This window comes from Notolepis coatsorum, assembly GCF_963971535.1.
Source record: "Notolepis coatsorum genome assembly, chromosome: 4".
NCBI classification, from domain to species: Eukaryota; Metazoa; Chordata; class Actinopteri; order Aulopiformes; family Paralepididae; genus Notolepis; species Notolepis coatsorum.
In genome coordinates this window covers 171133076-171160088 of record NC_140168.1, presented here as the reverse complement: position 1 = coordinate 171160088, position 27013 = coordinate 171133076, and the positions used below count along the sequence as shown (strand labels likewise).

Sequence of the window (27013 nt, the reverse complement as noted above, 5' to 3'; positions counted from 1 at the left end):
ACCACTTAGGCATGCTTGATGCGCCTCTTCAGCCCTGGCTGAGTGGGAGGCTTGCACGTCACAAATCAAATCAAATGTAATTGTAAAGCCCAAGATCACATGGAATAGCCCCCATGGGATGTACAAGTCTTATTGTACAAGTAAAGAAGAAACATCACAATAGATCAAAAACAAAAACTGTGTTGGACAGGAGATGGGAGTGGAGTTGGGAGGCAGCAATGCGTTCAAGTGTTTTAGAAAAGAAAGGGAGATTGGAGATGGGGCGGTAGTTGGAGAGGTTGGATGGGTCGAGAGTGTGGTTTTTTGAGGACAGGGGTGACAGCGGCGAGTTTATAGAGGGAGGGGACGTGGCCTAGGGATAGTGACTGGTTGAAAAGGGCGGTGAGGTGGGGGATGAGAGCAGGGAGGCAGGCCTTGGTGAGAGTAGTGGGGAGGGGGTCAAGGGAGCAGGTAGTGGCCTTGGAGGTGGTCATGAGGTCCGTGATGAAGGAGGAGTCAACTGGGGCGAAGGCAGTGAAGGGGGTGGGAGGGATGGAGTCAGGTGGGGGAAAAATGATAGTGGGGGGGCGAGGGTGGGGGAGTTGGCGATGCGGGCGGTCAGTGAGCTGTTGATTTGGGATATTTTGTTATTGAAGGAGAGGAGAAACGAGTTGCAGAGGTCAGGGCAGGATAGTGAGTTATTGTCAGGGTGTTGTAGGAGTTTCTTGACAGTGGAGAAGAGGGTCCGGTGGTTTCGGTTGCTGCTGTTGATGATGGTGGAGTAGTGGGCAGATTTGGCAGCTTGAAGTGCATCACGGTAGGAGGAGATGTGCTGTTTATGGAGGTCAGCGTGGATGGTGAGATGTTTTTTTTTATAGAGGTGTTCGAGTCAACTGGATTGCCATTGATTATCGTAGTGACCAAAATATTATGGACATACCATGATCCATTGACCTCTAAAAGTAATGTTAAAGTGGTATGTGGTCCAGTTATGCTGCCCTGATGAAAGGTTATGTTAAAGTGGTATGTGGTTCAGTTATGCTGCTCTGATTATGTCTTCTTGAAGTCGACAGGCTTCAAATGTGAAAGGACTGTATATAATCTTCATACATTCTTGCCATTGTTTTCTATGCAAAATCTTTATCTTTAAAGTAACTAGTAACTGATGGGTTCAGATAAATGTAGTGGAGTAAAAAGTACAGTATTTCCTTGGAAATGTTGTGGAGTAAAAAGTACAATATTGCCTTTGAAATGTTGTGGAGTAAAAGTATAAAGTTCCCTAAAATGAAAATACTCACGTAAAGTACAAGTAGCTCGAAATTGTACTTAAGTACAGTAAAAGTACTTAGTTACTTTCCACCACTGTGGTGAAGGGTGAATTTTGTATAATGATTTTCAGATGCATTTTAACATGTTTATAGATTGTACAAAGAGCCACAAGAAGGACTGGGGTGAACTATCTTCAATATTGCTTTTGTGGGGAAAAGGGGAGAATGGCCCAGAGATGACAAGAATCTAATTTCTTTGCTCTACAGTAAAATGAGTTTCTCCCACATACGCCTGAGGGAGTCTGCCGCCTCACATTCATTACTCAGAAAGCACACAATTACATCATGGCAAATGGTTTTAAGATCAATGAGACGGACGGACGGACAGACATAGACATACAGACAGACAGACAGACAGACAGACAGACGGAGATACAGATAGAGTGAGAGAGAGATAGAGAGAGGGAGACACAGACAGACAGACAGACAGACAGACAGACAGACAGACAGACAGACAGACAGACAGACAGACAGACAGACAGACAGACAGACAGACAGACAGACAGACAGACAGACAGACAGACAGACAGACAGACAGACAGACAGACAGACAGACAGACAGACAGACAGACAGACAGACAGACAGACAGACAGACAGACAGACAGACAGACAGACAGACAGACAGACAGACAGACAGACAGACAGACAGACAGACAGACAGACAGACAGACAGACAGACAGACAGACAGACAGACAGACAGACAGACAGACAGACAGACAGACAGACAGACAGACAGACAGACAGACAGACAGACAGACAGACAGACAGACAGACAGACAGACAGACAGACAGACAGACAGACAGACAGACAGACAGACAGACAGACAGACAGACAGACAGACAGACAGACAGACAGACAGACAGACAGACAGACAGACAGACAGACAGACAGACAGACAGACAGACAGACAGACAGACAGACAGACAGACAGACATACAGACAGACAGACAGACAGACAGACAGACAGACAGACAGACAGACAGACAGACAGACAGACAGACAGACAGACAGACAGACAGACAGACAGACAGACAGACCTCTCAATTTGACTGGGTATCTCTTTGGCCCAGGGCGGCGTGATCTCAGCAGTGAAGCCCACGTCATCATGGGAGCTGGAAGACGATTGGTCAGAGAGGTGGGGCGGGAGCAGGGGCGGCCTATCATCCTCGATGATGACGGTGTCATCCTGGGGCATGTTGACGGTCGGGGAGAGCTGGTAGCTGCCTGGATCGAGGGAAAACCATGAAAACATTTTAAAATTATGCATTCTCCTTTTTTCACCAGAAGTCACAATGCCTCTTCTGTATCCAAGTCCTGTTCGTTTTTTTATAATTTTTTTGATCCACTTTTTCTCCTTATTTTTCTATTTTTCTCCCATCCCAATTTCGTAATTCCAATTATCCCCTACCCTGTCTTGAACGTTGCTAGACTATGCCTCCCACTGGTCGGCTGTAGTGAGGATAGAAGCCTTGCATCACGTGTCCCCTCCGGTACACGAGGAGGCAGCCTGTCGCATCTTTTCACCGCAGCAGCTCGAACTCTCAGTGGCGAGGAGTAACGTGTGGGAGGCTCACGCTGCCCCCGATACATCCTGTTTCCGCCGTACCGGCGTCACCCAACCGACCTGTAGGAGTCGCTGTCCACAACGTCCAATCCCCATCCCCACCCACCGGCTTTCCCACCATCTAACACTGCCAATTGTGTTAGTATGACGGCCGGCCAAGCCGGTAGCAACGGCGAGAGCTGGGCTCGATACCAGTATATCCTGCATTAGTGGCGAGCGCCTTTCCCGCTGCACCACCCAGCCGCCTGTCCTGTTAATTTTTTTAAAGTCAGGTGGATAGTTACATATTTGGACATTGACACAATTTTCATAATTTTGGCTTTGTACACCACCACAATGGACTTGAGATGAAACAATCAAGATGTGCTTTAAGTGGCGACTTTCAGCTTTAATTCAAGGGTATTCACATCTGAATCAGGTGAACAGTGTAGGAATTACAATAGTTTCTACATGACACTGTATTCAATGGAACAGATATTAACTCAATGGCTGCCAACAACGAGTATACTCGTTATAGCCCGCCAATCGAATAACGCCCACAACGAGTATACTTGTTATTGGATCGTTATTTCTTTTATTCACTATTTCCATTCAGAAATCATCCAGGTATGCTGTGGTACTGTGTGGCAATGTGTCTGAGATCGCAACAGTCCGATACTGCCGCCTGCCGCCTTGCGGCCGCTATTGCACTCCATTTGAAATGATGTGGCTTGGTGTCTGGGCCGATCTACGGCCTGCGGGCGGAGTCTAACTACTCGGGCAAGCCAAACGCTTATAACGCATGCATCGAAGGGGGGTCGGGCCCCCCCGGTTCGTGTTCATTGCTGGATTACGTTGGCAACACGGTCGACATCAGTACTTGGAATGCCAATCAGATAATTGGAATATTCTTTTCGGGACAGATCCTGGTCAAGGTAAGGGCTACAGTATATGGTATCAATATTGCGTTGATCCAAACATTCCTTCATGCGATCGGGGCGTGTGTGTGTGTGGTGTGTGTGTGTGTGGTGTGTGTGTGTGGCGTGTTCCGTTGGTAGCGATCAAAGCACGGAGGGGCGCCCCCCCCTTTCATGCATCCATGATGAAACATAATACCGATAATCTAAATTTGATTTGAGAACAGTAGCTAGTCCAGGGAAGAAACGATAACGCTTTTACTAGAATACATGTTGCCGGCCATTACCCAGCATTTTGGAAATTACACCAGACCGCCCTGAAACTCATATTCACGACGGTATAAAACGGGAATGTATGGATGGGAAAATTATCAGTTTTTTGCATCTTGACCGGAAGAAACTCAATGACAATCGACTATATTATTAGATCCATAGCTATAATATACAATATAGCTTTAGGCCTGCAAACACAGCCACGTATCACTTTTTTCTCCTCTTTCTATTTTTTCTCCCATCCCAATTTAGCCGTGCCAATTCTCCCCTCTCCTGTCTTGAACGTTGCTCGCATATGCCCCCCACTGGTCGGTTGTAGGGAGGATAGAAGCCTTGCATCACATGCCCCCTCCGATACATGTGGAGGCAGCCTGTCACATATTTTCACCTGCCAGCGCGGACTCTCATTCGGCGAGGTGTAACGTGTTGGAGGCTCACACTACCCCCGCTATTTCCTGTCTCTGCTGTGCAGGCGTCCCCAACCGACCTGTAGGAGTCGCTGTCCACAACGTCCAGATTACCACCCATCGACTTCCACCCGCTAACTCTGCCAATTGAGTTAGTATGACGGCCGGCCCAAGCCGGAGGCAACGCCGACAGCCGGAGTCGAACCCGGTGTCTCTTGCATTGGTGACAAGCGCAATGTCCACTGCGCCACCCAGCCGCCTATCCTGACATAGCATTTTCATAACTTTAAATTTGTTTACAGAATTACGATCAGATCTCTAGTATAAGAAGAAACCTATATCCACACTGTAGCATTGCATTTGAGACCACTAGCACCTAATGTCTGCTGTTTTAATTTTAATTTTCTACCCTCTCTTTGGCCTGGCCGGCTTCCCCTAGTGGACCAACCCAGGTGGCGTCTATACTTCCCACAAGCCAGTTGTCCTTCCGCGTTCGCCTTTTGCGCTCTGATTGGCCACTGACCTACGCTAGTTTTGCCCCCACGCTGGTATGAGCATAGAAATAATGCGTGGAGAGCGGCGGAGAGCGAGCCTCGCACACACGCACTTTGAATGGGTATCACAGTAGTACGCCCTACTGTAGAACATGACATATTAGCATGACATCTGATTTATTAATGCCAATACTAAAGATTCAGGACAAACGCAATTGGCACAAGTGTAAATCATGGATTAGTCACTCAGTTTTAACATCCGCCGACTTAGCTCAACTAGTTTGTCAGCTGGCTGTGGAGCCTATGGTCACATTCGGTAAGTCCGATCACGCCGCCATTTTTCTTTTGCCAAAGTATAAACAAAGTCTCAAGCGAACGCCGGTGGTCTTGCGAGAGGTTAAGCGTTGGACCGTGACGTCAGAGGAGACACTCCAAGCTGCGCTTGAATGCACAGACTGGAGTGTATTCCGTGATAACACAGCCAATATTAACGAATACACTGAAACGGTGCTTGACTTTGTCTGTACTCTGGTAGAAGAAACAATCCCCTCTACCACAATTAGAATATACCCAAATCAAAAGCCCTGGGTAGATAAATCCGTCCGTGAGGCTCTGAAAGTGCGCACATCAGCCTACAACACAGGGCTGGTGACAGGCAACATGGAAGAACACAAGATGGCAAGATACAACGTCAGGAGAGCAGTAATAGAGGCAAAACGGCGTTACAGGGATAAAGTTGAACTTCAGTTTGAACAGGCTGAGTCTAGAGGTATGTGGCAGGGCTTCAGAACAATGACAGATTACAAAGGCACCTCCCTCAAACTGAACAGTGACATCTCCTTAGCAAATGATCTCAATTCCTTCTATGCGAGGTTTGATGCTGTGAATAACAACACCAGCCTACAAACCACGGCAATCGGGGGGGGGGGGTCTGCTGATGGAGACTCAGTGTTCAGGGTAACAGAGCATGAGGTGAGACGGATCTTTAAAAAAGTGAATATCAGGGGCTTCCGGTATGAGAGCGGAAGGGTAACACGCATGCGGTGGAGCTCCTGGTCAAAAGAGTGAAAAAACGGATAAAAAAGGACCCGAAAAGTGATTAAAAATGAAAATGCAAACGAGAAGGAAGGAGGAAAAAACAATTGTGAAGGAGAGAGAAATGGAGGACTCACGGGAAGAGGAGAGTTTGATGGAACAGAGCCCCCGAAACGAGACCGAGAAGGGTCAGGCGGAGGAAGGAGGAGGATCGGCTGGGACAAGCACGGGAATGCCAGGATGGGCCGTGGTCATGCAGGCCGGGATATTGGAGACCATAACAGCGACAATAAAACTGAACACGGACACGATAAGGAACGATATTGGGAAGTTACGGGAGGAATTGAGGAAGGAACAGGAGGACTTCAGAGGTGAACTGAATACAGAACTCAAAAGGGTGGATGAGAAGATGGCGGAACAGGACAGAAACGTAACCGAGTTACAGACAAGAACGGCGCAAGCGGAGGAATGGAACACAGAGATACACAATGTATTAACGTGTGCGATTCAACAACAAGAACAGATGGAGACAAAGCTATCGGACATGGAGGGGAGGTCACGGAGAAATAACATCAGAATATGGGGATTGAAAGAAGGAGTCAAAGGGGAATCGGTGACCCAATATGTGGAAAAGCTTATCAAGGAACAACTGGAGGAGACGGGACTGGAAAAAATGGAGATACAGAGGGCCCACAGGGCGTTGGCTCCGAGACCGAAACCGGACAGACCTCCGAGGGCGGTGATTATTAACTTTCTGAGATTTGAGATTAAGGAATTGATACTCAGAACCGCGTGGACCAAGAAGATAGAAATCGAGGGGAAAAGACTGTCGTTTGATCACGATTACTCGACAGCGGTAGCAATAACACGCAGGTCTTACGCGGGACTGAAGAGAATTCTGAAAGAAAACGGAATGAAATTCCAATCACCCATGACCTCGCTAAGGATTCACTGGAAGGAAGGGACGGTGACGTACGCGACGGCGCGGGAGGCGGCGGAGGAGATGAGGCGACGGGGGATGCAGATGGCGGAGGACGGAGAAGGAAGGGGACAGGAGGGCCAGAAGCCTGTCACAGTGGTGTCAGGAGAACTGCCTCTCCCTGAACGTCAGCAAAACAAAAGAGATGATTGTGGACTTCAGGAGGTCGGGGGTCAAGGACTACAGCCCCCTCAGCATCGACGGGGCACCGGTTGAGAGAGTGAACAGTTTCAAGTACCTCGGAGCCCACATATCCGAGGACTTGACATGGACCACACACATTGACAGTGTTGTGAAGAAGGCACGACAACGCCTCTACTTCCTCAGGCGCCTAACGAAGTTCCAAGTCAGTCAGAAGATCCTTAGGAACTTCTACTCATGTACAATAGAGAGCATCCTGACCGGCAACATCTCCTCCTGGTTTGGGAATAGCACTGCACAAGACCGTAGCAGACTACAAAGAGGGGGGGGGGCTTCCCACCCTCCAGAACATTTACAACAAGCGGTGCAAGGGGAAGGCTAAGAGAATTATTAAGGACTCGAGCCACCCGAACAACTGCCTCTTTGAACTGCTGCGGTCAGGCAAGCGATACCGGAGTCTTAAGGCGAGCACAGAAAGACTCAGAAGAAGCTTCTATCCCCAGGCCATCAGGCTTCTAAACGAACAATAATCGCTAAACGAACAATAATCACTATGCAACAACCATCAAATGCACACAGCACACACACCCACACGCACACACTCACTCAAACAAACAACACACTGCAGCACCCACTCTCCACACTTTAGATCACACAAACACACTTACACTTTATATTTATTGATAAAGGATTTGCACTACAACTCGTACACCTACTGTGAATTGTACCTAAATTGCACCTCGTCCCATTTCTCCATTTCTGCCTTGCACTATATAGTATTGTATATTAGTACACTGCACAGTATTGTATATTGTATGGTAACTACGTCTATTCTGCATCGAACATTGTACATATGTCTAAACTGAACACTGTGACCTCTTTTTTTTACTTCTAATTTTACTATGTTTTTATTTCATACGTATCTTGTCTTGCACAGTCTCTGGAGCGCAACAGTAAGAAGCATTTTGTACAAAAGTATTCTGTACTTCTGTATGACAACTATTAAAGAAACTTGAACTTGAAACTTGAAGCTGAGCCTGCAGCAGAGATTGGAGAAAGCACGCAGATGGACCAGAGTAGGAGATCGACACCCGGGAGAGGAGGGAGGAGAGAGGAGAAGGCCGAGGTGAGACGTGACAGACCGAAGGCGGAGACAGATGAGGAGGCCAGAGACGGAGAAGGAGGGGAGAGGAGGCTGGAGGAGACGAACAGATGAGTACACGCACAAGAGAGTGAAAAAACTATCCAAATAGAGACAAAATATAGAAACTGAAATAACATATACATAAACACACATTCCCAGGTAGAGGCAGGATATAGGAACGAACATAACGTATACATGGACACATAATACACATGCTGATGGAGGAAATAAATGGAAATATAATTAGGTAAAATAGACGGAACACAGAACATATTGAAACAAATACATAGACACACGCTGTGAGTAACACAGTTGGAAGGGATTAAGGGGATAAATGGACATCACATAGAAAATAGAGGGGAGGAAAAGAAAGTAAAATGGGTACACAGAAGACACCACACACGTGTTTGGGAGGAAGGAGGGACATGGGAACATATGAGCCACACTGAGAGGGACCTAGGAAATGGGGGTCTTTGAGTAAGAAGGCTGGACAAATATGACGAGCGGTTGGGGGTAAGGGTTTCAAACCCCCAAGCCGTCAGGAGGGGGCCTCTCGCTAGGAGAGCAATTACCCGGCCTCACCCACCAGCAGGGGACAGGGGGGGACACAGGGACCCCCCGAACGCCTTGGGAGCACTTTATGTAAAGTTTATGTTTTTTATTTATGTTAATCATTATATGTATTCGGTGAAGAGAGCGGAGGCTACAACCGGAGGGGGGAATGACTGTGACATGGGGGGGACTGATAGACGAAAGAAGAAGAAAGATGACAAAGGTTAAAGGTATAAAAATGATGTCGTTAAACGTTAATGGAATGAATAATACGATAAAGAGGGGCAAAGTGATGTTGAAGTGTAAAAAAAGTGAGATGGAAGTGATTTTTTTGCAGGAGACACATTTGGTAGCACAGGATCATGAGCAACTGAAGAGATTTGGATATGAAAATGCATACTATAGTTCCTTTAAACGGAACCTGAGGAGAGGAGTAATCATGTTAATCAAAAACAGTCAAATTTGAATTGATCAAGGAAGTAAGAGACAAGGAGGGAAGATTTGTTCTGGTGAAGGGGAAAATGGAGGGCCAAATGGTTACGTTAGTGAATGTTTATGCACCCCCAGAGAGTGAGAGGGATTTATATGAGACCATTTTTGATACGATAGTGATGGAACTAGAAAGGATATTGATATGCGCGGGAGATTTTAATGTAGTACTGAATCACGACCTATACACCACGAGTACTGGAAAAGGACGGACACAAATCAGTAGATATATGAATATTCAGATGACGGAAATGGGAATTATAGATGTTTGGAGGGGGATGCACGCCATGGACAGGGAATACACACATTACTCACACCCGCACGTGACATATGCGAGAATAGACAACTTTTTGATGACGACGGGGGACAGTTACATGGTACGGGAGAGCAGAATAGGAGTAGCGGACATATCGGATCACAGTGCCATATATCTGACAGTAGATCTAGAAGGGAGACGGAGGAACACGATCTGGAGACTAAATGTAGGCATATTAAATAACAAGGGGGTGGTGAGTCAGATCAAGGAGGAGATAGCCAGGTATAATGAAGAAAATGACGGGGGCGGTAGATCCGAACATTCTATGGGACACACTGAAGGTGGTGATAAGGGGGAAATTGATGGAGAAGACAGCAATGCTGAAGAAGGCCAGAACGGAGATATATCACAATCTGATAGGGAAGCTGAAGAAGCTAGAGGGGAGACACCAGATATCAAAAGAACAGGAAACGCTTGGAGAAATCAAAGAAGTAAAGGCCAGGATAAATAGGGAATTATTGACGGAAATAGAAAAGAAAGCGAGGTTCATGAAACAAACGTACTATGAAGGGGGACCAAAAGCGACCAGACTGTTGGCTAGGAGAATTAGGACGCAACAGAAGTTGAACACGATACACACAATAAGGGATACAAAGACTAATGAAATATTGAGAGACCCAGCTGAAATAGAGAGGACATTTAGAGAATACTATGAGAGACTATACACACAGCCAAAAGCAGCGGGAGAAGAGGAAATAGAAGCATATCTGGAGAAGCTAGAGTTACCATCGATAGGGAAAGAACAGAATGAAGAATTAAATAAAATAATTACGGAACGAGAACTGGAAGAGGCAATTAGTAGAGCTAAAAACAACAAATTTCCGGGGAGCGACGGATTCCCATCGGAATTCTACAAGACATTTAGAACGGAATTAGCACCCATGTTAGGGGCGGCGTTCAGACACACGATGGAAGAGGGCAAAATGCCCCCCTCGTGGAAGGAAGCCATAATCACCACGATACCGAAGGAAGGGAAGGATAGAGAATTATGTAGTAGTTTCAGACCTGTGTCCATACACTCAACGTGGATTACAAGATGTATACATTGATAATATCAAAGAGATTTGAGACGTTTATGCCAGACATTATAGATGAAGATCAAACTGGATTTATTAAAGGGAGACAGACACAGGACAACGTGAGAAAGACATTACACATAGTAGAGGAGATACAAAACAAGGTGGTAGCGCGGTACTGATTAGCCTAGATGCAGAAAAAGCATTCAACAGTGTGAGCTGGACATTTTTATATAAAACATTGATGAGGTTCGGACTGAACGGGAGGGCGATGAAGATGATCAAGGCGCTATATCAAGAACCGACAGCGAGGGTTAAGGTGAATGGCAGCCTGACGGATAGAATCAGATTAGAGAGGGCTACCAGACAGGGATGTTGTCTCTCACCAACGCTCTTCGCCGTTTTCATAGAACCACTGGCGCAACTGATCAGACAGACCGAGGACATCAATGGAGTAAGGATAAAGGGAACGGAATATAAACTAGGCCTATTTGCGGACGACGTGATAGTATACATGAGACAACCAGACAAGAGCTTCCCGGCACTGATGGATCTACTGAAGGAATATGGCCACTACTCAGGATACAAACTAAACATGACAAAGACACAGACCTTAGCATGGAACTATACCCCAACGACGGAAATTAGGGAACAGTACGGGATAAGATGGGACAACACGGACAAGATTAAATACTTAGGCGTGAACATCACGAGAGGGGTGGGGAAACTGTTTGAGGCGAACTATACACAGATAAATCAGAACATCAAGAGAGACTTAGAGAGATGGACAGTAATGCCCTTGGACTTCAATTCAAGAATAGAGGTCATTAAAATGACCATAATATCAAGGTTACTGTACCTGTTCCAGTCACTACCAATACAAATACCACAGAATCAATTCAGGGAGTGGGACAGACTGATATCGAGGTTCATATGGGCGGGGAGAAGACCAAGGGTCAGATATAAAACACTACAACTACCAAAGGAAGAGGGAGGGATGGCAGTACCCAGCCTACAAGATTATTATTATGCAGCGCAACTGAGAGCAGTGACGTGCTGGTGTAACGACAAATATGAGGCAAGATGGAAAGACATTGAAAAAGAAGGGGAGGGATACAAGGTACAAGCTCTGGTGGGATATAGGGAACTGTTCAAAGAAAAAGAGGGACTGTTAGATCCTATCACCAAATGCACCTTGCCCATATGGAACAGAGTAGTAAAAACACACAAATTAGAGAAGCAGTCAGGGGTTCTGAGATGAATAGCACATGACAAGAGATTCAAACCAGGGAGGCTGGACCATGGATTCAGAAGGTGATATGCAAAATATGCAACAGCGATATGCAAAATGATAGAGAAGGGGGAAATGCAAACACTACAAAAATTTAAGGAGAAATTTGGACTAGAAAACAAGGACCACTTCAGATATCTACAGATTAGAGATTACTATAATAAAGAAATAAGAGGGGACAAGGAAGAAGAACATAATGGAATAATTAGGATGATAGTAAGGGCATACAAAGGAGGGAAAGGAAGGGTAATATCAGCACTGTACCGGGCTATAATGACCAGCAAGGGACACACAACCGATTATATAAGGGAGAAATGGGAGAGAGAATTAGAGATAGGAATAACAGGGAAGGAATGGGGGAACATATGTGAGGTGCAACATTCAACAACAGGATCGAGGATATGGAAAGAGTTTGGATGGAATAACATAATCAGATTCTTTATAACCCCAGAGCTGAAGGGAAAATATGCACCAACACAAAGAGCATGCTGGAGGATGTGTGGGAAGGAGGGGGCAAATCACACGCACATATTCTGGGGATGTCAGAAGCTGAAGGGGTATTGGGAGGAGATAGGGGAGGCAATGATCAGAATATTAGGATACGGGTTACCACAAAAAGGACTGGTGCTTTACTTAGGAGACCTGACACACGAGGGAATACAAGGGGGGGACAAATATTTAATAAAGATAATGTTGATAGCGGCCAGAAAAGCAATAACAAGACTGTGGTACAAAGAAGACCCACCGACAATAGCACAATGGGTAGGAATAGTGGAGGAGATACAGGATATGGAGAGGATAACACACATGCTGAGGTTACAGGAAGATAAATTTGGAGAAAGATGGGGAAAGTGGGAGGATTACAAGGGGAACGAAAACGACATCACAGAGGAAGAACCAAATGCATCACAAGAGGGCGAAGGGTAAAGGAGGAAAGAGGTTCAAGGAGGGTCTCTGAACCCATGTCACACACTTTTGACTTAGTTAGTATTTTCTGATTTTATTTTTCATTTTTTTGGGTATTACAATTGTATTTCATTTTTTTTACTGTTATTTATGTCTGTTTAACAATGTTGTATTAATAATCAAGGAAGATGTGGTTTGTAAATGGGTGAATCAAAAGGCAAAGAGAAATTTAGTATAGAAGAAATAGAAAGGGCGAAGGATAAGAGAAGAAAGAAATTCAAGGAGGGTCACTGGACCCATACCATACATATTTGCCTTAGTCAGTATCTAATCCTTTTGAGTAGGTATTAAATTTGTCTATACCTGTTCAAGGGCGGTAAACAATCAATCTTTGTATTAAGTGCCTGGAAAAACAACTGTAGTGGAAACATATAACCAACAATGCTATTCATGTAACCATTTATGTTCACTGCATTCTTTCATATTGTGTTATGGGATCCATTTTTGTGTAAGTGTTGTCAGTCTATAAATGTTAATAAAAATTTAAGTAAAAAAAAAAAAAGTGAATATCAGGAAGGCAGCAGGACCGGACGGCATCCCCGGCCGCGTCCTAAAAGTCGGTGCCGACCAACTGGCCCCGGTATTCACTGACATCTTCAACCTGTCCTTGGAACAGGCTGTCATCCCCACCTGTCTGAAGAAGTCCACCATCATCCCTGTACCCAAAAAATCTACGCCTGCTTGCCTCAACGACTACCGCCCTGTAGCCCTCACCTCCATAGCCATGAAGTGCTTTGAGAAGCTAGTGAAGGGCTACATCTGTTCCTCCCTCCCCATCAACCTGGACCCCCTGCAATTTGCATATCGCCCCAACAGGTCCACGGAGGACGCCATAGCCCATGTGCTGCACACAGCAGCATCACACCTGGACAAGAGGCAGGGGAACTATGTGAGAATGCTGTTCATCGACTACAGCTCAGTATTCAATACCATAGTCCCCTCCAAACTCATAGCCAAGCTCAGGGACCTGGGCTTGAACTATGACCTCTGCCAGTGGGTCTTGGACTTCCTGACGGGCAGACCCCAGGTGGTAAGAGCAGGCAACTGCACCTCCTCATCCATCACGCTCAACATAGGGGCCCCCCAGGGCTGTGTTCTGAGCCCCCTCCTCTACTCCCTGTACACACATGACTGCGTGGCACAGCGGAACAACAACACAATCATCAAATTTGCTGATGACACAGTAGTGGTGGGCCTGATCTCTGCCAACGACGAGAGGGCCTACCTGGAAGAGGTAGAGAATCTGTCACAGTGGTGTCAGGAGAACTGCCTCTCCCTGAACGTCAGCAAAACAAAAGAGATGATTGTGGACTTCAGGAGGTCGGGGGTCAAGGACTACAGCCCCCTCAGCATCGACGGGGCACCGGTTGAGAGAGTGAACAGTTTCAAGTACCTCAGAGCCCACATATCCGAGGACTTGACATGGACCACACACATTGACAGTGTTGTGAAGAAGGCACGACAACGCCTCTACTTCCTCAGGTGCCTAATGAAGTTCCAAGTCAGTCAGAAGATCCTTAGGAACTTCTACTCATGTACAATAGAGAGCATCCTGACTGGCAACATCACCTCCTGGTTTGGGAATAGCACTGCACAAGACCGTAGCAGACTACAAAGAGTGACACGTTCAGCCGAACGCACAATTGGAGGGGGGCTTCCCACCCTCCAGAACATTTACAACAAGCGGTGCAAGGGGAAAGCTAAGATAATTATTAAGGACTCGAGCCACCCGAACAACTGCCTCTTTGAACTGCTGCGGTCAGGCAAGCGATACCGGAGTCTTAAGGCGAGCACAGAAAGACTCAGAAGAAGCTTCTATCCCCAGGCCATCAGGCTGCTAAATGAACAATAAACACTATGCAACAACCATCAAATGCACACAGCACACACACCCACACGCACACACTCACTTAAACAAACAAAACACTGCAGCACCCACTCTCCACACTTTAGATCACACAAACACACTTTATATTTATATTTATTGATAAATGATTTGCACTACAACTCGTACACCTACTGTAAATTGTACCTAAATTGCACATCATCCCATTTCTGCCTTGCACTATATAGTATTGTATATTAGTACACTGCATAGTGCATAGTATTGTATATTATATGGTAACTCAGTTACGTCTATTCTGCATCGAACATTGTACATATGTCTATACTGAACACTGTGACCTCATTTTTTTTACTTCTAATTTACATGCTATACTATGTTATTTTATTCATACTTATCTTGTCTTGCACAGTCTCTGGAGCGTAACAGTAAGAAGCATTTTGTATAAAAGTATTCTGTACTTCTGTATGACAACTATTAAAGAAACTTGAAACTTGAACTTGAAGTTCAAATCACTCTTAGTTCAATTTCTTTTTTTTTTACGTTTAATTAATTTATCCACTCTGGTTGGATGGTGTGTATGTATATGTATGTATTGTGCTGTATAATGACAATACATTTGAATCGAATCTCATTTTGAAATCGCTACCTGTTGAGTGGATCACCAATGCGCTCACCTCCGAAGCTGTCTGACGCGCCACTGTCGTGTCCAAAGGCAGCGTAGCGATTTCAAAATGTGACCATAGGCTCCACAGCCAGCTGACAAAGTCGGCGGATGTTAAAACTGAGTGACTAATCCATGATTTACACTTGTGCCAATTGCGTTTGTCCCGAATCTTTAGTATTGGCATTAATAAATCAGATGTCATGCTAATATGTCATGTTCTACAGTAGGGCGTACTACTGTGATACCCATTTCAAAGTGCGTGTGTGCAAGGCTCGCTCTCCGCCGCTCTCCACGCATTATTTCTACGCTCATACCGGCGTGGGGGCAAAACTAGCGTAGGTCAGTGGCCAATCAGAGCGCAAAAGGCGAATGCGGAAGGACAACTGGCTTGTGGGAAGTATAGACGCACCCAGGTGAGGAACACGGTTGAGGTCTAAACATTTATTGTATATAATGTTGATATCGTTGCTGTTGGATAATAACCTTGTATCTCCCAAAACATCTTGTTTTTCAGGGGAAAGAAAACTCCATCTCAGATTGATGTTTGAAATGAAACCATTGTGTTTTGACTGGGTGGTCAGGGTACTTACTCAGAATACCAAGGGCATGGGAATGTTCAATTCAAGTAAATGTCAAAAGTAATAGTTACAAGGTTTTAATATAGTATCAGGGTCATAAATAATTACAACGCCACCCCTTAAAGAATCTTGTAAATCAACACAAACCATAGCCAATTCTCATTCAGCCCTCTGCACAGACTGAGCCGTTAGGCACCAGCTTGTTTTGTTCAAACTCTCCTAACTGATTAAAAGTGATAATTTTTTTAAAGCGGGAATGAAACCTCTCCTTTCCTAATCAGCTTATAGAAAAAGACAGAGTTTGCCAGTGGCGGCAACAATGCGTCCCTTATGTCAAAACACCATGCTTAATTCAAGCTGCACCACCACACGTCCAGATAACCCGCCACACCCTTCTCTCTGCCCCACAAACACAGGGATCTAACAACTCACATTAATATGCGGCACATGTCTTTTCTTTAATCCGTTTTTTGGTTGGGAGGGGGGGGGAGGTCTCAATGCTTCATACAAGAAGAAGCCTTGTGTTTATGGAGCCCGGGGGGTGACGTTTGTTTGTCCTTAGATGCATTTCTGGGCCTTAGAGGAGCCCGGGTCTCGGCTGTGTTTGTTTCTCCTAATCTCAACACAGTGGGGATCAGTGTGCTAGCTGCTGGCTACCGCTACTGCCGCTCCGAGCCAGCGTGGCCTTAATGCGGGGGGAGGCTGACCCCTGACCCCGCCTGGCCTCAATGGAGCTGAATGGACAAGGGGAATAGTTGGGGGGTTAGTGTGTGTACGAGAGAAAGAGGAAGGGTGTTGAAGTAATTATGTCAGCGTGTGTGTGTGTCATTCTCCTGATCCAAAGCCCCCCCCCCTCCCCCACTGTGTATGTTTGTTACTTTTAGTGAATTTGGGAGCCTGTGAGAGTCCTTTAGCATGGCATGGGTCTCTCTCTCTCTCTCTCTCTCTCTCTCTCTCTCTCTCTCTCTCTCTCTCTCTCTCTCTCTCTCTCTCTCTCTCTCTCTCTCTCTCTCTCTATCTCTCTCTCAGACCACACACACACACAGAGATGTGCACACACACACACACACACAGATATGTGCACACACACACAGACACACAGCTAATCCCATTTCCCTTAGCAGACCAGTGCACTACAGCGAGAATCTCATCAATGTCACAGTTTGAAACAGCAGGGTACAATCAACTCTGTAGTCTGCTGTGCAGCAAGCCAACGCATCTGTGACCTCGCTAGACCGGCGTTAGTCTATTCGTTAGGGGGGGGGGGGACTAAGAAAGTAGAGAAAATAAACCCCCCCTCGAGATTTCAACTAATAAATTTAAATGATCATCCCCCAAAGGCTGTAATATACTCAGGATACGTGTAACACGACGGAACAACAATATGCTATCGCTTTCTTTTCAGAGCAGGGTCTCGCCTTCATAGGAAAAGGCAATTATCACAGACGTTATAGAAAAATTAAATAAAAGAGCTGGTGAATGACTTGAGGGGCGAAGGTTGATTATAATGGCCTGCGAGGATCTGGGAGAGGAAAGAGATCAGGAAAGGAGGGATGACAAGAGAGCTACTGTAGGAGAAAGGTGAGGATAATTGGGCAAAGGGCCGGATGAGAGATGGGGAGGATAGAGCCAGGGTACCAGGTTCTTTAAAACCTCCTGTGAAGGGTGTGTGTGCGTGTGTGTGTGCGTGTGTGTGTGTGTGTGTGTGTGTGTGTGTGTGTGTGTGTGCGTGTGTGTGTGCGTGTGGTGATCCGAGAGACACGCAGATACGTTGTGAATATTAAGTATGTTGTCTTGACGACTACATGTTTCATGTAAACACGGTCTCATCATAAAACCTAAACGAAGGTGCGGCTGGGTAGCGCAGTGGACTAAGCACTTGCCTACCACCGCAGAGACTCTGGGATCGAATCCAGCTGTCAGCGGTACCTCCGGCTTGGTCAGTCGTCCCTACTAACACAATTGGCAGTGTTAGCGGGTGGGAAGCCGGTGGGGTATGTGTCCTGGTCGTTGTAAACTGCGACTCCTACTGAGCGGTCGGGGCGCCTGTTCAGCAGGGAGGGGATCTGGGGGAAATAGCGTGAACCTCCGCGTGCGTTACGTTCCCCCAGTGAAACTCCTCGCTGTCAGGTGAAAAGAAGCGGCTGGTGACTCCACATGTATCGGAGGAGTCATGTGGTAGTTCTACACCCTCCCCAGGCCGATAGTGGGGAAATATGCGCAATGACCAGGAAGGGAATTGGCATAACAAAAAAGAAAATATTATAAAAAAAGATTTGAATTAAAAAATTTAAAAAGGAAACGAGAAAGTATTAATCGGGCCACAGGGGGAAAAAAGGTACATAATGTACATGATGTTATATATAGTAATATATTTACGTCCAAAACAAACGCTGCGACCAGGAGTTGAACCAACAATAATTGCAGTCGCGGGTGAGTGCTCTCACCGCTATCCAGTGATGGGCAGTAGCTAGCTACAAGTAGCGACGCTACATAGCTTAACTACAATTCTCAGTAGCGTGCTGGTAGCTCGCTACTTTTTAACCAGGGTAGCGATCTCTTTAGCGGAGCTATTTATAGAACGAAGTAGTAACGTAGCGACGATAAACGTTACACGCTACTTTCGGGAGAAACAGTCTAGACTACAAGATCTGCGAGGAGAAAAAAAAACGCCCCGTAAAAAACCCACTATGATTGGTTGGTTTGTTTAGATATGAGTGACGACTCACGATTGGGTATGGTAGGCCAAAACATTACGGGTAGGCCAATCAGAGGCAGGATAGGGCGGGACTCCAGCCGCAAAGCAGGAAGTGAAAATCAAAACACAGACGTATTGAATAAATGCAATTTAACGGATTACATGAACCAGTCTGCGAGCGAAATGGCAGAGGGGTTCGATGGCATTGATGAAGATGATGATGTCAATAACAACAATGACTCTCCATGGCCCTATCTGGGACACATTTATGAGTTTGACTGAAAAAACGGCTAAAACATATGCTGCTCTCTCAACACGTCCAGCACTAACTTGAGGACACATTCAGGTGAGCTGATGAAAATCAACTGTTCCCAAACAGCACACAAGTCAGTACACTTTGTCAACAGCTTTAACTAAGATAGCTGCTATCATGATGTTTCACTGTAGGCAGAAAATGAACAATATTATTGGGGTGGAGAAAAGAAAAAAAGAGGGAAAAGCAGTGGTTCTCAACCTGTGGGACAGGACCCCAGGTCCCCACATGATTTTGGGGCCATGGACTGTTTTGTGAGTTACATATTTAAATACATGGTCATTTAGCTGACACTTTCATTCAAAGCAACTTACAAATTGTGTACAACAAGTCAGTAGGAGTGGTACATATCTAGCAGCCAAGGATACGTAGTATTGTTTGTCAGTGTCAAGCTTGAGTGTTATACTCTGAGTATATACTGTAGTAGTATAGACATATTAGCATAGTTGGTAGTAGTATATACATGGTAGCATAATACTAGTAAAATGAAGTAAAACAATTCAGATATTGAAGAAGTGTGTAATACAAGTTCATGTTAAAAGGATGACACAAAAAGCCAGACCGAGGGCTTGTTTCAGTTTTATAATAAACAATCAAACTGAGAATATTTTTCCTGCCTATTTGTTTGGTGGAAACTTGGTCAAAAAAAAAAAAAAAAAAAAAGTAGTGCCGATGTAGCTAGCTATTTTTGCCATGTTCTTGTAGTGTAGCTTGCTACATTTATCTGGGGATAGCTTCCATTGTAGTTGAGCTATATTTAATCGAGAGTAACTTGTAGTGTAGCTTGCTACATTTTTCAAGTAGCTTGCCCATCACTGCCGCTATCTAACTGTGGTTATAATTAGAGTTAAGGTGAGCTTTAACGGTTATGGTTGAGACAAAGTTAGAGTTAAGGTTAGGGTTTAATCCCCAGCAGGCGAACTTAAACGTGTTCTGAAAATGTAAAAGGTAAAAAAATATTATATTATGTTATACAGTATGTACTTATTTGTAATGCGTTGTGTAATGTGTTGCATTTGTGATACAATATGTACATATATTACTTATGGCTATAACATAATGTACATTATGTACCTCAGTCCTTAATATTTTAAGCGAGATTGGGCTCATGTGTGATATACCGCAGGATGACGAGCTCCATGGAAGCATGTTAACCCTTTCACTACCACACGACAAAGGGTTAACCCTTCCACTACCACACTACCAACGAGTTAACCCTTTCACTACCACACTACAAATGGTTAACCATTTCACTACCACACGACAAAGGGTTAACCCTTCCACTACCACCAACAGGTTAACCCTTTCACTGCCATACGACAAAGGGTTACCCATTTCACTACCACACTACCAACGGGTTAACCCTTTCACAGCCACACTACCAACATGTTAACCCTTTCACAGCCACACTACCAACGGGTTAACCCTTTCACAGCCACACTACCAACTGGTTAACCATTTCACTGCCACACGACAATGGTTAACCATTTCACTGCCACACTACCAACGGGTTAACCCTTTCACAGCCACACTACCAACTGGTTAACCATTTCACTGCCACACGACAAATGGTTAACCCTTTCACAGCCACACTACATAATGTTAACCCTTTCACTACCACACTACAAATGGTTAACACTTTCACTACCACACATCACAGGGTTAACCCTTCCACTACCACACTACCAACGGGTTAACCCTTTCACTGCCATACGACAAATGGTTAACCATTTCACTACCACACTACCAATGGGTTAACCCTTTCACTGCCACACGACAAAGTGTTAACCCTTTCACAGCCACACTACAACATGTTAACCCTTTCACTACCACACGACAACGGGTTAACCGTCTGCAGTGCGGTAGTGAAAGGGTTAACCTTATGTTGTGTGGTAGTGCAAGGGTTAAGACAGTACCGCAAAGCAATGATGTGGAAAGCATCTGCGCAGGTGGGGCGACTAAACAGTGTTTACTTCTGACCAAAAGTGCACATTCAAATGAATCCTTGGGAAGAAGAACCATATATGTACATTTGCTTTGAAATCTTCAGCATGTATGTATTTGCAGTGGTGTGTGTGAATGTGATATTATCACTAGAAAGTACTCAGGTCTTTAACTATGAATGAACACAACACTAACACTGACTTTAAAGTGCTACTCCTCACCTACAACATTTTAAATGGGCTTGCACCGCTCTATCTATCCGATCTCATCTCCCGATACTCGCCCGCTCGTGCTCTGCGTAAGACCCATCTTTTCTCTCTATCCTTCAACCTACCCTGATCTCACCTGGTCGGGGACTGACCTTTAGATTAATTTTTCTAGTTTAGTATCCTAACTTTCTCCCATGTCTGCTTTTCTGCAGACATGGGAGAACCTTTTGACCTCTGTCTCTGTCTCGGCCGGTCCCGTGGAATGGCTGTTGTCTCGTATCTCACCCTGTGTCCATGCGCTTGCAGTGGTTCTATCTATTGCTCTATTTCACAATTGTCTTGTATACTGTGGTTCTGCTGTCGCCATGTGTGCATGTGTTCACTGCATGTATCTGTTGCTCCATCTCCGCCCACTACAAACATGGGAACTCTCTAACCCCTGTCCCAACCCCCCCCCCCCCACCATCTCTTTGAGTGCTTGTCTCGTAGTGCTGACCAAGGTGATTGATGTCTCGGGGTCTTGGCCCAGATTGCAGTGACTGCTCTACGTGCACCACCACCATGGATCAGCTTCTTACCATCTTCTGTCAGTGGTCTGTCATCATGGTTTGTGGTCTGTCAACGTGGTTTCATTGCTGGGTTAAGTATTTCTATTCTATTCACATAATATGCTTAATTCATATATATATTCTATTCACATATATGCTTACCACTTGTATCTATTGCTATGTCCGCCCATTACAATCACGCAAGCTGTCTAACGCCTGTCCCGTCTCCCTGTGAGTTGCTGTCCCGGAGTGATGACCGGAGTGTCGGACGTCCCGTGATGAAGACCGGGAGGATGCGACCCTCTCTGTGTGCCCTCCTGTCTCCGGCTGTCTCGTAGTGATGACCGGAGTGCTGGACGTCCCGCGATGATGACTGGGAGGTTGCGACCATCTCTGCGCCGCCCCCTATCTCCCTGTCTCCGGCTGTCCCGGAGGCCTGAATACTTTCGACAACAAATGTTTGCTTCCGCGTCTCTGATTGGCCACACGCGTTTCTGGTCATGTGACATGTGCGCCAATCGTGGGACCGCAAGTTTCTACACTGGTTAAGCTTAGGCGCTCTTTCGAAGTTGGTTAAGGTTAGAGTTTGTCTTAGAGCATGGCGACAAAACGCCTGCCCTGATTCCGATGGTTAAGCTTAGGCACTCTTTCGAAGTTGGTTAAGGTTAGAGTTTGTCTTAGAGCATGGCGATAGAACGCCAGGTAGTTTGCAGGCTGTTAGACCCGGAAATAGGCGCAGAACTTGCTGTCCCACGATTGGCGCACATGTCACATGACCTGGCCAATCAGAGCGCAAAACTCGAACACGGAAACAAACATTTGTTGTCGAAAGTATACACGCGTCCCGGAGTGATGACTGGAGTGTTGAACGTCCCGTGATTAAGACGGGGAGGACGCGACCCTCTTTGTGCCGCCCCTGTGCCTCAAATAGATCCGCTATCAGCTCTATCTTTAATCTTTCAAAATGTTCAGTTGCTATCGCTATCAGCTATATCTTTAATTTTTCAAAATGTTCAGTTGCTATTGCATGTACTCATCTGTGTTTCACTACACACATGAGTGCATGCTTACCAACTGTCTGTCTGCAACACTACTATCACCGACATCTAATAAGGGAGATCCCCCCTTGAATGGCCCTTCTAAGGTGTCTCTCCTCCACACTGCCTGTGGTGCATTTTTTCCTATTGTTAGGTTTTAGTGAGTTTTTCCTTACCTTCGCGTAGGGTATGTCTGGGAGTGTTTGCATTCATTCATTTATTTTGCATTTATTTAAAATGTGTTGGACCTTATGGTGTTCTTGTTTTGTTCTTGACTTATTGTTATGTTTCTTCTTGACTTGTGTCCGGTCCATGGGGACATTAACGTGTGTTGTCGGGCCTTACAAATAAATTTGCTTTGATTTGATTTAACTTACCATATTTAGATAATAAAGTACTCAGCCTCTACTGTCTTTAACTATGAAGGAACACCACACTCTCACTCACGTCCCATACCCAGAAGCTCACAGGTCACAGGTTGTCTCCCTGCAGAAGCCAATGTGTCCTTCCCTGTCTAAATGTCCTTGAGCAAGGCACCAAACCCGCTACCTGCTCCATTATGGGGTACATGTTGACTGCTCAGGGGAAATGTCTAGATTATAAATGTATACAATTTATTATAAATAGAAAATAAATACAAAAAGGTTTCCAGAATCAACAAGCATGTATTGTCTTACTCTCTCTCTGTCAACATAGAGAAACGACTGAAGCGAGAGAGGAGGAGGAGGATGAGGGGGGAGTAGGAGGATGAGGGGGAGTAGGAGGAAGGTGGTGACGGGCATTGCTTAACATGTAGCTCACTACTCTTTATCCATTTCAGCTAGTCACCCGGAACAGTTAAATTAAACAGTGGTTCCGATAAGACTTTAATTCTTTACCGACCTTCCCTCCCAATCTAACTTTGACACAAAGCCGCAGAGCCGTGTTCCAAACCCCCCCCCCCCCCCCGGCTCGACATCTCCAGGTCAGGCGAGACATGTGGGATGAAGGGACTTAGCCAGGCGCGCTCTGCGGGATCAATTTGCTTTGTTTAACCAATTTAAAATGAACACAACATGAGGGGGGAAAAAGTCACTGGGTGATGGGAGTTCCCAGTCCAACGAACACAACAATATGTATTGGGTTGTGGACAGAACACGTTGATACTTTAATCATGAGCAATAACAAGGACCCTATGTGTGTTTGTGTGTGGCTGAAGTCTAAAGAGCATCATAGAGGAAGGTCGGTCAAGGGGAGCTCACCGTCGTCTCTGCAATCTCTCCCTTTTGGCTTGTTAGTTAATAACTGCACCACCCTGACTTGTTAGTTAATAACTGTGCTGACTTGTTAGTTAATAACTGCACCACCCTGACTTGTTAGTTAATAACTGTGCTGACTTGTTAGTTAATAACTGCACCACCCTGACTTGTTAGTTAATAACTGTGCTGACTTGTTAGTAGGGATGGGTATAGTTAGGATTTTATCGATACTACTACTCTTATCGATACTGCTTAACGGTTCGGTACTTTATCAATACTCTTATCGGTTCTTTTTGATGATTTCTTTTGCAAGAAAAAAAGACAATTAATTAAGAACATAATCGACATTGCTTTATTATTTATACAACTTTAATACTTTATAAATAAGTATTATACATAAATATAATTTCTTCAGCAACAGCAGCAGCAATGTTCTTTTATATAACTTTATAAATAAATATAATAAATGAATATAATTTCTTCAGCAACAGCAGCAACAATGTTTTAAATGTGTCTGACTCTGAATTATAGACTTTTTATAATAAACAACAAATGCAAAAGGCTAACAGAAGTTCAAACAAACAAGATTAAAGAACCTAGAAAATTATCCTAACAGTTCTTTTTTTTTTAAACTTAAATTTTTATTGAACACTTATAGACATACAAGTTACAACACCCCCCCGAGTCGAGCCCATTGGCGCCCCCCATATCTTAGGCCGCTGCGCCCGTGGCCGGGCCCCCATCGACACGGGTCCCTTGAATCAATTGGGCCAGGCCCAGTAGAGGAAAGGATAGGGGACCCCCCCCCCCCCACTATCCTAACAGTTCTTATGCAGAAAAATCAACATATCTGCCTTCTCCGGCAGGAGTCGGGATCTCTCCTGACTTATAGTGTCCCCGGCTGTAGAAAATACCCTCTCACTGGGGGTGGAGGAGGCAGATAATATCGTGTTTTGCCAACAAATGTTTTGATAGATTGCTCGTATTGCCACCCTTACTGGCAAATGTTTTGTTGCACTTGTGGCAACGTGCGTTGTCGGCATTGACCCTTGTAAAGTATATCCATACTTTAGAACGCTTCGCTCTATCCGCCATCACGACTCAGAGCATGCAGACTCAGAGGCAGAGCTGTCTGTGTGCAGCGCGCTTCAGCACGGGGACAGCACTTTCATTAAGGAGTACCCGTATGTATAAGAAGTACCTGTATGTGTAGCAACTAGGAGTGTGTGTAATAATGACTCGCTGCGGCTCGCTTCTTGTGCAGAGACAGAGAGGAGAGATCGTTCGCAACTTTTAAATAATAATAATAATAATAATTTCTCTAGAGTATCGATAGCAGTACCGATGACGTCGGAGCTTATAAATACTCCGGTATTTTCTAATATAGTACCGGTTCCCGTTTAGAACCGGGGTCCGGGGGTCATCCCTACTTGTTAGTTAATAACTGCACCACCCTGACTTGTTAGTTAATAACTGTGCTGACCTGTTAGTTAATAACTGTGCTGACCTGTTAGTTAATAACTGTGTTCCACCCTGACATGTTAGTTAATAACTGTGCTGACCTGTTAGTTAATAACTGTGTTCCACCCTGACATGTTAGTTAATAACTGTGCTGACCTGTTAGTTAATAACTGTGCACTGTACACCATCCTTTGTGTCCATTGTCATTTGTGTGGGTTCAACTCGTAAGATGAACAGTAAGATGTTTCTCCACTGGCTCTTACAATCTGCGCACTAAGCAATGTAAAAAATAAATAAAACCAACAATAAATAATAACATTATAGAACAATACTGTATATGGAATATGAATACAGTCTATTCCACTATAGCTATATCCGTGTGATTGGGTTTAGTTCTTATTTATTTATTAATTTAATACATTTGCTGTGTTCGTGTAGTGCTCACGATGCCTCATTGGGTCATGACTATAAATGTAAAACACAATTGTTAATGATACAAATATTGTCGTATTTATTATTATGATAATTATTTAATTCCAAGGATATCTGTAGAATCGATGTGAACACAATCACCAATGACTTACGACTGCCTTTTCGAGTTTGTAAATCCTGTTCATAGCTACGAACGAATCTACGAAAAGAAGCCGTTCGAGAATGCCAGTTAATAAGTCGAGTTACGAAGAAATGTGTTGGTAAGTTTCTTGTAAGTCCGTTCGAGAATGAGGTCCAATGCTAGCTTGGATACTGTATCACCCCGTCTTTCCCAGGTCATGTTTGCATGTGCATTTCTTTCCTCACCACACTTCTTCAGATCGCAGATACTCTCATAATGAGCTCACAACCGCTTGTCAAGCACGGATGAATGGAGTCACTGCACCAATGGAAGTTTACCGATTAACACTTGCATCTCGTTTCTGTCTGGCAGTCACACCTAACAGTATTTTTTTTTAAGTTTACACTAGCAACAATGTAGACATTGACCAATTAGCACCACAACGAAAGCTGTGAACCCGTTGCTTTTGCTATGTAAACATTGATTAATGTGGTGGAAAGGTCCCAAGCCGAGAAGCGATCTAAAAGTTCCATTGTTTTGACATCACATGTTTTGACATGTGTTCTCATTATGGATAGTTTGAATGCTAACATGATTTAATGAGTGTATATTGTTCATTTTGCAGTATTTGTGCTTTATTTGATGGTATAGTGGAGGGAGACATGAACGATGGAGAAAGATAGACAAACAGATAGACAGACATACAGATAAGACAGCTAAATAGATACAGGCAAATCAATAGATAGACAGAGACAGATATAGATGATCAATCGATCAGTCCTGCCTTTTCACAGATATCGAATATAAGCTCTTAGACATCATTTCCAGTTGCAAAGTTGATCAGATTTTTCTGATTCCTTTTTTTCTTCCCTTTCCTTCAATACGATGTCAAAGTCCTGCATGAGCATCTCACCCCACTCGAACCCTGATTGGTCAAAGCAACTGCCTTTCAACAGAAGCTGGCTCCTACTCTTGATAATGAATAGTCTGTCCATATCCATTATTAGAACCCACCAGAAACCCTAAGAAAAAACTCGTATTAGAATCCAAA

At 44.8% G+C, this 27013-nt stretch overlaps 1 protein-coding gene across 1 annotated transcript in view; it reads right to left on the bottom strand.

The window, feature by feature from the left end:
• Window positions 1-27013, bottom strand: part of LOC311226746 (partitioning defective 3 homolog) — a gene marked incomplete at its 3' end in the record, with an annotated part of 616272 nt that overhangs the window by 75343 nt on the left and 513916 nt on the right. Inside the window, 1 exon segment of the mRNA XM_084312156.1 lies at window positions 2348-2534. Within this exon segment, the coding sequence (XP_084168282.1) occupies window positions 2348-2534 (187 nt within the window).